Here is a 12,751-nt window from a genome sequence, read left to right as displayed (position 1 = left end):
AAAAAAAACAAATAAACAAAAAAAACCAGGTTATTCATTTATGGTAACTGTCATTGAAGCAGAAATATCCAAAGTAATCATACCAGTTCTTCACCTAACAATTCTTCTACATGACACAGTACTGTATATTAGAACTGATGCAAAATGTAACTGTTCTACATGAATCATCTCCTGATTTTACTCCAAACCATTTCTGGTTCCCTTATTACCAAACAAAGCCCATTTCTACCTTCAGTACTAGATTGTATACTAATCACACACCATAACAGCTTAAATTTTAAGATTTTTGTTTCCTTGTTTAAAAAAAATTAGTTGAACAACTTAACTGTTTATTGAAATGACAAGAAAAATGAATATCTGTATTTTATATGCTTTAACGAGTCTGTTTATAAAGCTTCTTTTCTTCTTTGGCCTATGAAATTCTGTGTATCCATACATGGTCAAATACAAAGACGCCGGCAACATATGGAAGAAATCCAGAAAACATAACTGTAAACTAGTGCCATTCATAGGATCCAACTGTATCCTATCATCTGGTTTTGCAAGTATCCTCATGGGATCCATGGAAAACAAATTAGTTCAAGTCCAGGAATTTCAAACTTTTCTTAAGAAATCTATTCCAAATGGCCACTTTCCCATGCACTTTACTTAAGCAGGTCACATCAGCATATTTTATGGCATCAGAGTTCCAAAAGAATGAATCAAGGGCACTTTCAACTGAGTTTCTCTCTGAAAAATAAAACTAAAGCCTATTTTATTGTCTATGTATAATTAATAAATTAAGGGCTCTTTTGGATTCCTAGATTCCAGAAACCCACACTTTCTTCTAATATTTTCAGTTTTTCAAGCTGAGAGAAAGAAAAAGTCAAACTTTCACTGTTTATACGGCTTCAGTTCTTCCATTGTTGAAAGACTATTAAATACACTACACTTTTCTAACTTAATGTTTGAGTCATTTTTTAAAGATAAATAAAAAGTGTTACTTAATTAACTATATTAAAATTTGAGGAGAGGGTTAAAATTTTCTGTCAGGAGTTTACCTCCAACTATACTTGCTCAGGAGGTGGCATTATAGCCAAAACTCTGCAGAGACTTGAATAGTAGATACTTGAACAGCCTGTGATATTCCACTTAGCTCAAACACAGAATCTATTTTGATTATTTAATAACTCAAAAGACAAACATCATCTTAAACACTTATGTTCAACAAGAAACTTAAAGATGCAATGACCAACAGAATAGTTATGCTTAAAGACTACTTCCCTCTCATCAAGACCCAGAACTAGCTGAAAAGAAACTTGATCTGAAGATTCTGCCTTCCACTCTGAACCACTACACCTCATTCCCTTGTCTCCTTACACTGAGATCTTAATTCCCTTGTGCCTTTCATTTTCTATTAGCAACCTCCCCTCCCAAATCCTTTCTTTTCCTTTCCAGCTCAGATACCTTTCCATAAAATTCATAAACTTCGACAGGAATTTCCATGCCATATGATGATCCTTTTACTTGTTCCTTCATCTCATGCCTCTCACAGTATGGCTTTTATTTGCTCCTTCAACTCATGTCCCTCCCAGTATGGCTCTTCCCAAGCTCTACCTTACAATCTCTGCCACCATGCTCAGCAAAGCACTTGATCTCCGCTGGAAGAGGAGAGCACCCCCAATTCGTTGTTGCTATTTATTATTTAATCTTTAAAAATTGAAGTATAGTTGATTTACATTGTTTCAGGTGTATAGCAAAGTATGTATGTATGTATATGTGTGTGTGTGTGTGTATATATATATTCAGATTCTTTTCCATTATAGGTTAGTACAAGATATTGAATATAGTTCCCTGTGCTATACAGTAGGTCTCTGTTGTTTATCTATGTATAGTGGTGTGTATATGTTAATCCCAAATTCCTAATTAATCCCCCCCCTTCCCCCTTGGTAACTATAAGTTTGTTTTCTAAGTCTGTGAGTCTGCTTCTGTTTTGTAAACAAATTCATTTGTATCATTTTTTTAGATTCCACATAAGTGATATCATATGGTATTTGTCTTTCTCTTTCTGACTTACTTCACTTCGTATAATAATCTCTAGGTCCGTCCATGTTGCTGCAATGGCATTATTTCATTCTTTTTTATGGCTGAGCAATATTCCACTGTGTGTGTGTGTGTGTGTGTGTGTGTGTGTATACACCACATCTTCTTTATCCATTCATCTGTCAGTAGACATTTAGGTTACTTCCATGTCTTAGTGCTGCTGTGAACACTGGGGTGCCTGCATCTTTTTGAATTAGAGTTCCTCCAGATATATGCCCAGGAGTGGGATTGCTGGGTCATATGGTACCTCTATTTTTAGCTTTTTAAGGAACCTCTATACTGTTCTCCATAGTGGCTTCACCAATTCACATTCCCACCAACAGTGTAGGAGGGTCCCCAACAGCATCCCCAACTTGTTTGAAGCAACACTGAATCTTCCCTCCTGTTCAGTGGAATAGATCCCTTTTTTTCCTAAGGCTAATTTCTCAATCTATGCTGGGGATTTGACCAATTTCCATTTTAGAGTCATTTTGACAACTATTTAGACTATTTCCCCTGTAACTTCAATCTCTTATCTCTTACGGAATGATTCCCCATAGGATACAAACATTCTCCAAACCACTGTCTCTGTCCCCTACACTCAACCTCTAGGTATTCCCTCTCATCCCTTCCTTCATAGCTCTACCCCCATCTTCACTGCCTCACAAATCACTTCTCAATCCACTGTCATCTTCCCCTCTACTCCTACTATTTCACTAAAATATACTTTGCCAAGGTCACCTATACCACCCTATAGCAGCACCTTTCTCACTAAATCATAATTGTTTGCTATATCCTTCATATGACTGTGACATCCTTGAGAACTCTGTGTCCATCATCCTTATAGCCCTCAAACCTGGTAAAAGACAAGCATTCAGTCATCTGTTCTGTGTATGACTGGTTCAAAAAACTATCAAAACTGGACCAACATCAACAGGAGAGTTTCCTAATTGGACTCTGTAAAAATGTTTCAAGGAGTCATAAGATGTTATCTTAGGGATAGGATTCACTGTTTTCACTTCTTCTCACCTCCAAAATTTTTGTACCCATTTAATCTAAAATAGTGATTTATTGGACTTCACAGACCAACAAAAAAAGTTTTAAAGGGGACCAACTTAAGGCTACCAACAAAGAACTTGAAAAAAAAAAAACTAGCACTGTCATTTCACAAAAGAAACTGAAATGGATTTAGTCTCAGGATAAAGGACAGTCTTTCCCTAGGAGACAGTTGGCAACCTTTTGCTGACATGAAATAAGATATATTTTCAAATATAACAAAATTATAAAATTTGCTACCATATATACAACATTGTATGTAATATTTTTCTTAAAATTTTTGTTAATCTGAGCACCTATATTTGAGATTGGAATATGAAGTAGAGCTCAAGTGTTCAATTTTTTCTATCACTTTATTTTAATCAGTCTATTGGGAAAAAATATATATATGAATGAAAGTGAAAGTAACATAGTGCCATTTCATTCAATTTGAAATATTCTGAAAGAACTAAGGAAAAACAATTCTCTCTCTTACTTTCTTCCCACAGAGATAGGATGAAACCAGTCTGCAGCAGTCCAGAAACACTACAGAGGAGTGGTCCACAAAGTATAGTACCCAGACTGGCAGCTGCATAGTTTGGGAACTTATTGGAAATGCAAATTCTTTGGGCCCTGTCTCAAACCGACTAAACAGAAAACTCTGGGGAGGGGGACTCAACAATCTGTTTGAGCAAGGCTTCCAAGTGATTGTGATACACACTGAACTTTGAGAACCACTGGTATAAAGAACAACAGGACTAGAATGTCAGCTCACATTTGGAACTGCACAGCTCAGGTACCTAAGGCCAAAGATAGGAGGTTGGGAATTAATCTCAGAAGACTTCTATCTATTACTGAAAGTTCACTCAAATCAGAACCACTAATATACTGGAAACTCAGAATCATTTCTCTGCTCAGAGTAGACGGTTTCTCCTTCCTTCCAAGACTGTGAATGTGAAGGAATTTCTTCTTTAGGATATAAGCCTCTTGTAAATAAATAATGCTTAGGGAAGAGATTATGAAATTGTGGTCTTTATTAAAATTTCACTCCCTATTTGCCACATCACAGGATGTTTCTTCTCTTCTTCTTTTTGACAGTTGAAAGTGTTCCAGAAAGGCTTCAGGTCAGGGAAAGTGCAGATATTTCCCTTCTGAAACTCAGGATTGTATGTTTTTCCTGGTCTAATATGCCTGGGCTGAGATGTAATACTTCTGGATCACTCTTCACTAAAAGAATTTAAGAGCTTCTAAGAGCAGATCATCTGCTAGATTATCAAGCTTGGTGAAAAGTCAGTCAACTAAAAAAAAACTACATTCTATTCTCTAACTACACTGAATGACTAGGAACATGTCATGTTCTCTCCTGGGTAAGTGAAGAAAAGAGTTCAGATGATCTTCATCTTGTTTCCAGTATATCAAGGAATACCTCCATGGTACAGTCAGGAAAGAGGACTTCTCTGGGATTCTAATCAGAATCAACCCAGTTCTCAACTGTTAATGTCTCACTTTTGGTAAAGGGGGGAGATTTAACAGTAGTACACAAGCCTTTGTCTTAAAAATCTTACTAGAGATACCCTTAGTCCTAATTACTCCTTTGTTTTCAAAACAGGGAGAGCTAGGAAGATATTCACAATAGAAGAGGACACTTAATGTTATCTTAAAAAGGAAGGCAAAGTGAGTTTAGACAGGATTATTTTGGAGACAGACCAATGTAAATAGAATTCTGACAAACTGAGAGCCTCTCCCACCACCTTTAACAGATGGCAGCCTGGGAGAAATTATCTGCAATGACTGAAATGTAAGGGACTATTACCTAGATAAGACACTTCTCCAAATTAAGAAGGAAAAGATAGGAAATATTAAGATTGTCAAAGCACTCAATGAAATCTGAACAATTAATGAGTATAAAAGACACGTTCAATCTCATAAGAAATCAAAGAAAATAAAATGAAATGACAAAATGTCTTTAATGCACACACACATGCACAACAGAAATGAGTACTTATGTCCACCAAAAGATATATACAAGAATATTTATGTTAGTCAAAAAGTGAAAGCCCAAATGCTTATCTACAACAGAGGGGATACACTGTGATATATTCATGCAGTGGAATATTATGCAACAATGAAAAGAACTACAGGTACACAACATGAATAAATACCACAGACATAATCTTCAGTGAAAGAAATCAGACAGGAATATACCTAAACGAAGTTCAAGAACAGACAAGATTAATCTATGGAGATAGAAGTCAGAAAGGTGTTTAATTTGGGGGTGGGTATAATACTGAGTGAGAGGAGGCATAAGGAAGCCTTCCAGGGTCCTAGAAACATACTATATCTTAATCTGGCTGTGGTTAACTGGATATATGAATACATATATAAAAACTCATCAAGTTCTATGCTTAAATTTGTGCCCTTTTAGTACACAAATTAAACATCAACTTAAAAATTAAGGGCTTCCCTGGTAGCACAGTGGTTGAGAGTCCGCCTGCCGATGCAGGGGACATGGGTTCATGCCCCGGTCCAGGAGGATCCCACATGCCACGGAACGGCTGGGCCCGTGAGCCATGGCTGCTGAGCCTGCGTGTCCGGAGCCTGTGCTCCGCAACGGGAGAGGCCACAACAGTGAGAGGCCCGCGTACAGCCAAAAAAAAAAAAAAAAAATTAGATTAAAAAAATTCTGCTCAAGACAAAATAAAAATAATCAAAACTTCAAAAAAGATAATCAAATTTAAAATTTCAAAAGACTCTCAAATTTAAAATTATTCCACTTAATCTATGATAGCGTTTTATAAACACTATCACTATAGTGTTTAGTCCAACTAAACACTAAGTCTTATAAATTTTTAAAACTTGTTTGTTCAGTCATTCAACAAACATGGGATGCTAACGTGTAACAGATGCAGTTCTAGGAACTTAGCTTGCAGCAGTGAATAAAGTGAAGTTCCTACCCTTGTAGAGCTTACACATTTGGAGCCTGGGGTGGGAATTAGAAGGAGTTTATAGGGTGGTCAGGAAAGGGCTCCTTAAGAAAGCAACTTTTAAGCAGAGAACTGATGAAAATTATGAAGCAAGCAAGAAACAGAAGTGGAAGGCCCCTGCGGTGGAAGTAGGAATAGCCTGTTCAAAGAACAGCAAGGAGGTTGGTTTGGTCAGAGCAGAATAAGCCAAAAGTGGACAAGTGTAAGAACTAGGTTGGGGGGAGGGGGAGTAAAACAATCTCTCATTGTTTGAGCAAATACTTTTGTTGCAGAGCATGTTAAACTAGATTTCTATGTGATGAATTCCTTAGACTGCATGTGCCAATACTTTCACCTGTTCAGACACTAGCAAAAATCACTGCATTGGGTGAATCAAGAGAACTAGAAATATTGTCCTTTATTAAACAAAGCAAAATAAAACATGGTAAGGTACAAAACTTTTATGAGTTAATCGGCTTCCATCATCCACCAGGCAGTTTACTGGAATTTCAAGCCTAGTCCTACAGTCAGTCAATACCCTCCAGAGTCCAGTTTAAAAATTCAAATCTAATAAGCAACAGCAAACATTACGTACGCACCATTTGATATTTTAAAAATAAAACAAACAAACAAAAAACCACTTCTCTTAAGTATTCCTTACTAGCCAGCATCAGACAGATCAGCCTTATGACCTAATTTTCTGGGTTTTTTTTTTTTAAACTAAACTTTCACATATTACATAACTATGAAGTGATGACTTCACTGATCAAATCATTTTGTCTTCATTTTGTCTAAATTGCCTAACTGGGAAAACTATCTCCATATGTAAGGTTTTTAAAGGAAAAGGCAATATAAATCAAAGAAAACTGACAACTTGTTGGACCAAACATTATTAAAAAGAAAAGCTAATCCACTTATTAAGAAATGGTTAATCTGTTAAACTAACACTTATTAAATATCTACAGTATAGAGATAGTACAGTTGATACACTACAGACTAAACCAGAGTGCTTAGATTTGTATCCTAGTTCTGGTACTCTAACTACATGATCTTGGCATATCACCATCTCTGTGCCTCAATTTCCACATCTGTAAAATGGGGAAAAGAATACCACTTACCTCATAAAGTTACTGAAAGAATTAAATAAGTAAATGCATCTAAAGTGTTTGGAATAGTACCTGGAAGATGTTAATGACTGTTGTTTTATTATTAATCTAGACCTGGCATTATGCTATGTGCTAAAACTACAAAGAGGACTCAGAAAATTTCCTCACCAGCACTAATCACCAAGAACACCACTGGCAGATACATGACCATCAATATTTAACAGATATTTTACAGTAAATATACCTGAATTTAGGAATCTACACTGTGGGGTTCCCTTAACATTTCTACATACCTAGTTACTAATCCTGGATTTAAATACTTAAATTAAGAAAGCTAAAAGTATATCTTCCTGCTTAGGGTTAAAATGTTCACTACATCACAAAATAAGCAATGCAGTACAGTATCAAGTTTTTATCAACAGAACACATATTTGCAGGTAATTTGAAATCTCAAGCTCCATGAAGGATATTTTAAAAATTCCTGGGCATCCCTGGTGGCACAGTGGTTAAGAATCCACCTGCCAATGCAGGGGACATGGGTTCGAGCCCTGGTCCGGGAAGATCCCACATGCCACGGAGCAACTAAGCCTGCGCACCACAACTACTGAGCGTGTGCTCTAGGGCCCGTGAGCCGCAACTAGAGAAAGACCATGCGCAGCAACGAAGACCCAATGCAGCCAAAAGTAAATAAATAAAATAAATTAAAAAAAATTTTTTTTAATTCCTAAAACAGAGAAAACTTTAAAAAGGAGAAATAAAATATCCAGCTCCAGAGTCACTGCCTCAATAAAACATGCTCCTGCCAGAACTGTTTACTCCACTTCTCTTCTGCTTCTGTGCTGCATCAATCCATCAACATTTTTTCAATCAATAGTTTAGAGCGGTGCTGCCCAACAAAAATGTAACGTGAGCCACATAATTTTAAAATTTTCAGTAGCCACTTCAGAAAGTAGTAACAGGTGAAATTAATGTATTTTTATTCAGCCCAATATAACCAATTATCATTACTGCAAAATGTAATCAATATAAAAATTTTTAATGAAATATTCTTTTTTACAAACTAAGTCTTCAAAATCTGGAGTGTATTTTATACTTGTATAACATCTCAATTTGGACTACCCACATTTTAAGAGCTCAACAGCCACATGTGGCTACCAGCTACTGTACTGGACAATGCAGAGCTAGAGAGTCTAGCACTTCACTATATGGGCCAGCAACATGAGCATCACCTTGGATTTTGTTAGAAATACTGAATCTCAGCCCACCTCAGACCTACTAGAACAGGAACTGAATTTAACAAGCTCCCCAGGTGATCTGAATATACATTAAAGATCGAGAAGTACTAAATTAGACCACACATAGCTTGTAAGCCTTAACAAATTGCTATTGCCATTCAACTATCATGTGGTATCATGCCACTCACTAATACAGAACACTGTATTTAAATAATAATGGCTTCCACACGAATCATGTTTTCTCTATGCTGTCCAAAAGAATTTTCTGCAATGGTGGAAACATATCTGTGCTGCCCCAAATGGCAGCCACTTGCCACATATGACTACTGAGCATTTGAAATGTGACTGGTACAACTGAGAAAGTGAATTTTTAGTTTTATTGACTTTTAACTCATGCAAACTTAAATAGCTACTACATATAGCAAGTAGCTACCATAATGCAGCATAACTCCAGCTGTTACTACATCCCAGTATACTCTCTAGGAGGGTCCTCAAGACAAACTTATAAGGTTCTAATCAAGAAAATTCCTCTAATTACCTGCACTTCTCTCAATAAATCAATCTCTCTTTTTTATCAGCAACCATGTTTACCACTTTACATTGGCTAAGGTCAAACTTGAAATCTACCTCTATGGAAATACAATATAAGTTATAGAATGTGTTTTGTATCTGTTAACATTACCCCACCTTATCATCAGTTAACAATATACATACCTGTACAGTCTTTTTTATTCTATGGGAAGGACCTGGATACTCTGGGGAATACAAATCTGTGAGGAATAATGAGTTGATTAATGTTGACTTTCCCAGTCCAGATTCACCTAAAAGAAATAGAGGTGGAAATCTGTTAAACTCAGCTACCTTATCAAGCTTAAATATTCAACCAATGCTATAATCAAACTTGCTTTTATGCAAGTACTTCTTAGTGGGACAAGGAAGTGACATTAGAAATTATACTATAAAGACTCTCTATTAGAATAAATTCTTTGCCTTCATTTTCTTATCTATCAAATTAGACTCATGTTTCCAAGGATTTTTACCTTTATAATTCTACCATCTGTGTTCGCTAAAAGTAATGTATCTGTAGTCACCATTTTTAACAGTAATGTATTCCTAGAGATGAAAGTTAGTCATGAAGGAAAACATCCCAGTTGGATTATATATTGCTGCTTCAGTGAAATAAAAAATAAAAGTATAAACGTTTATTACAATGAATGACCAAGGAAACAAATCATGCAGCTATAAAAAGTAGAAATCTGCTGATAAAAAGAAGAAAAATTAATCACAATGCATCTTAGTACAAAAGTGAACCACAAAAAAATACTTCCAATTTACCCATATACCAATCAGCTTAAGTATAAAGGGTACTTCTCTATAAACCAGACTCCAAAAAATCATGGGTAATTACTTTTTATAAAAATGCTCCTGCCTGAAGTAGGAAAGGAGAGAGGTAAGACACGATTTCCACTAAGATTCACATACTCTTCTCTGACCCTTCATGTCAAGTCTAGTACACCATACCAAATGTACAGATATTTTTTACTAAAATATAAACAGCTTCAGGATATACAAAGTTAAAATAGATTAAAAGTCATATAATAATTATCAATTAATATGGCACCAGGTTAAAGAATCTAGTTATTGTTAATAGTTCAGTGAGTTTAATAGGCATCTTTAGCCTAAATAACTGATAGCACAATATTAACCTTACTATTTCTATTTATAGGTTGAGTTCTTTTGATATTGGCTCTCAAGAAAGGTAAGAACCGGGTGACTTCCTTGGTGGCACAGTGGTTAAGAATCCGCCTGCCAATGCAGGGGGCACAGGTTCGATTCCCTAGCCCGGGAAGATCCCACATGCTGCGGAGCAACTAAGCCCGTGTGCCACAACTACTGAGCCTGTGCTCTAAAGCCTGTGAGCCACAACTACTGAGCCCATGCGCCACAACTACTGAAGCCCGTGTGCCTAGAGCCCGTGCTCTGCAATGAAGAGTAGCCCCTGCCCGCTGCAACTAGAGAAAGCCCGTGTGCAGCAACGAAGACCCAAAGCAGCCAAAAATAAATAAATAAATTTAAAAAAAAAAAAGAAAGAAAGAAAGGTAAGAACCATTATAGTGGTCTGGGCTTACTCCCTTTGAATGAGGGAGAATATCCTTTTTTCTAGATGTAGAAATTTCTAAGTCATGGGAAAATAAGTTATAGGTTCCCCATACCTGCTTCTTTCTAAACTCTTAAACCCTGAATAAAGGAGGAAAGACTAGAATAAAACCCAAGTACTTGGGGATAATCAGAAGTATCTACAATATTTTCATTTAGAAGCAACCCTGCCCTTGAACCATTGCTATAAAACTCCTCACCAAATCCTCCTGGGTTGGGACACACAGTTCTCCAGGCACAAGCCCGCTGTGTCCCCCTTTGCTTGGCAAAGCAATAAAGCTATTACTTTCTACTTCACCCGAAACTCTGTCTCCAAGATTCGATTTGGCACCAGTGCACAGAGGCTGAGTTTTCAGCGTCATTCCCTCAAACAAGAAGGAACAGAGCAGACTTTACTCAGATAAAACATTCTAACCTCTTTGGGGCTATCAGAAGGACTAGTGTTGCCTAACTGGGATTTCAGGTTGGAGAAGCACTGGGCATCACTGGTTAAAGTGCAGGAGAACTACAGATGCCTGGAGCAAAAAATTATGGGTGGAGAGACACAACAGACCACCTAAGGCCTTGAGGAGACGCTGAGGTAAAACTCCTTGGAGAATTAAGACATTCAAAAGAAACCATGTATGCAGGGGAAACTGAGAAAGCCACATACAGGCTCAAGCAATAAACATGCTCAGAAAAGTTGTGAAAAGGCATTAAACTTTCACTTTAGGCTGGATCTCTAGGCTCAGAGCATGCCCAGCTAATCATCAGACATCTGCCCTGACATATGACCAAGTCTGCAAAGACAGGGCAGGGTGAGTTTTTTCAAATGCATATTTTTCAACAACAACAAATCACAAAGCATTCAAAGAAACAGAAAACACAGCCCATAAAAAGGAACAAAACAAAATCCCAGAAACCATCCCTGAAGCAGCACAGATAGTGGACTTGCTAGATGAGGACTTTAAAATAGCTGTTTTAGAGAAAGATAAACATCATATCTCTTATATGTGGAATCTAAAAAACAGGGGGGTACAAATGAATTTATTTACAAAACAGAGATAAGAGTTTTGTAGAAACAAAGTAGAAAACAAACTTATGGTTATGGGGGTCAGGGGGATAAATCAGAAGACTGGGATTTACATATATACACTACTATATATAAAATACATAACTAATAAGGACCTACTATATAGCTCAGGGAACTTTACTTAATACTCTGTAATGGCCTATATGGGAAAAGAATCTAAAAAAGAGTGGATATATGTATAACTGATTCACTTTGCTGTACATCTGAAACTAACACAACATTGTAAATTAACTATACTCCAATAAAAATTTTTTTAAAATAAATAAATTTAGGGACTTCCCTGGTGGTCCAGCGGTTAAGACTCTGCGCTCCCAATGCAGGCGGCCCGGATTCAATCCCTGGTCAGGGAACTAGATCCTGCATGCCGCAACTAAGAGCCCACATACCACAACTAAAGACCTGGTGCAGCCAAATAAATAAGTAAATAAATTTAAATAGCAAAAAAAATAATAATAAACAAAATAGCTGTCTTAAATATGTCCAAAGAGCTAAAGAAAACAATGAACAATTAATGGAAATCAGGAAAACGACGTAAGAACAAAACCAGAATTTAACAAAGAAATAGAAATTGTGTAAAAAAACCAAACCAAACCAAAACAAAACAAAAATTCTGGAGCTGAAACACACAATTGAAAAAATTCACTAGAGAGGTTCAAAAGCAATTAAGCATGTCTAAAAAAGAATCAGCAAACTTGGAAGACAGGACAATTAAAATTATTGAGTCTAAGGAGAAAAAAGAATGAAGAAAAACACAGCCTAAGGGATCTATGTGGGACACCATTTATTGAACTATTATATACAGTATGAGAGCTTTAGAAGGAAAAAGGGAAAGGGTCAAATAGATTATTTGAAGGAAAAAAAAATGACCAAATTTTTTCCCAATTTGATGACAGACATGAATCTACAAATCCAAGAATCTCACTGAACTAGTAGGATAAACCCAGGAACCCGCACTGAGACACATCGTGATCAAACTGATAAAAAACAAAGACAAAAAGAGAAACTTGAAAGCGGCAAGAGAGAAGCAACATATCACATAGAAGGTATCTTCAATAAGATTTGCAGCTGATTTCTCAGCAGCAACTCTGGAGACCAGAAGACAATGTGATGATAAAACTGTCA

At 36.5% G+C, this 12,751-nt stretch overlaps 1 protein-coding gene across 2 annotated transcripts in view; it reads right to left on the bottom strand.

The window, feature by feature from the left end:
- SEPTIN7 (septin 7) overlaps positions 1 to 12,751 on the bottom strand; it is a 66,666-nt gene that overhangs the window by 37,704 nt on the left and 16,211 nt on the right. For both annotated transcript variants that reach the window (XM_073809825.1, XM_019925616.3), the window contains exon 3: positions 9,115 to 9,221. In XM_073809825.1, coding sequence (XP_073665926.1) covers positions 9,115 to 9,221 — 107 coding nt within the window. The remainder of the gene's footprint in view (positions 1 to 9,114; positions 9,222 to 12,751) is intronic.

This window comes from Tursiops truncatus, chromosome 9 (genome assembly GCF_011762595.2).
Source record: "Tursiops truncatus isolate mTurTru1 chromosome 9, mTurTru1.mat.Y, whole genome shotgun sequence".
NCBI lineage: Eukaryota > Metazoa > Chordata > Mammalia > Artiodactyla > Delphinidae > Tursiops > Tursiops truncatus.
Note: the sequence above shows the minus strand (reverse complement) of the source record. Positions and strands in the feature narration are given on the sequence as shown.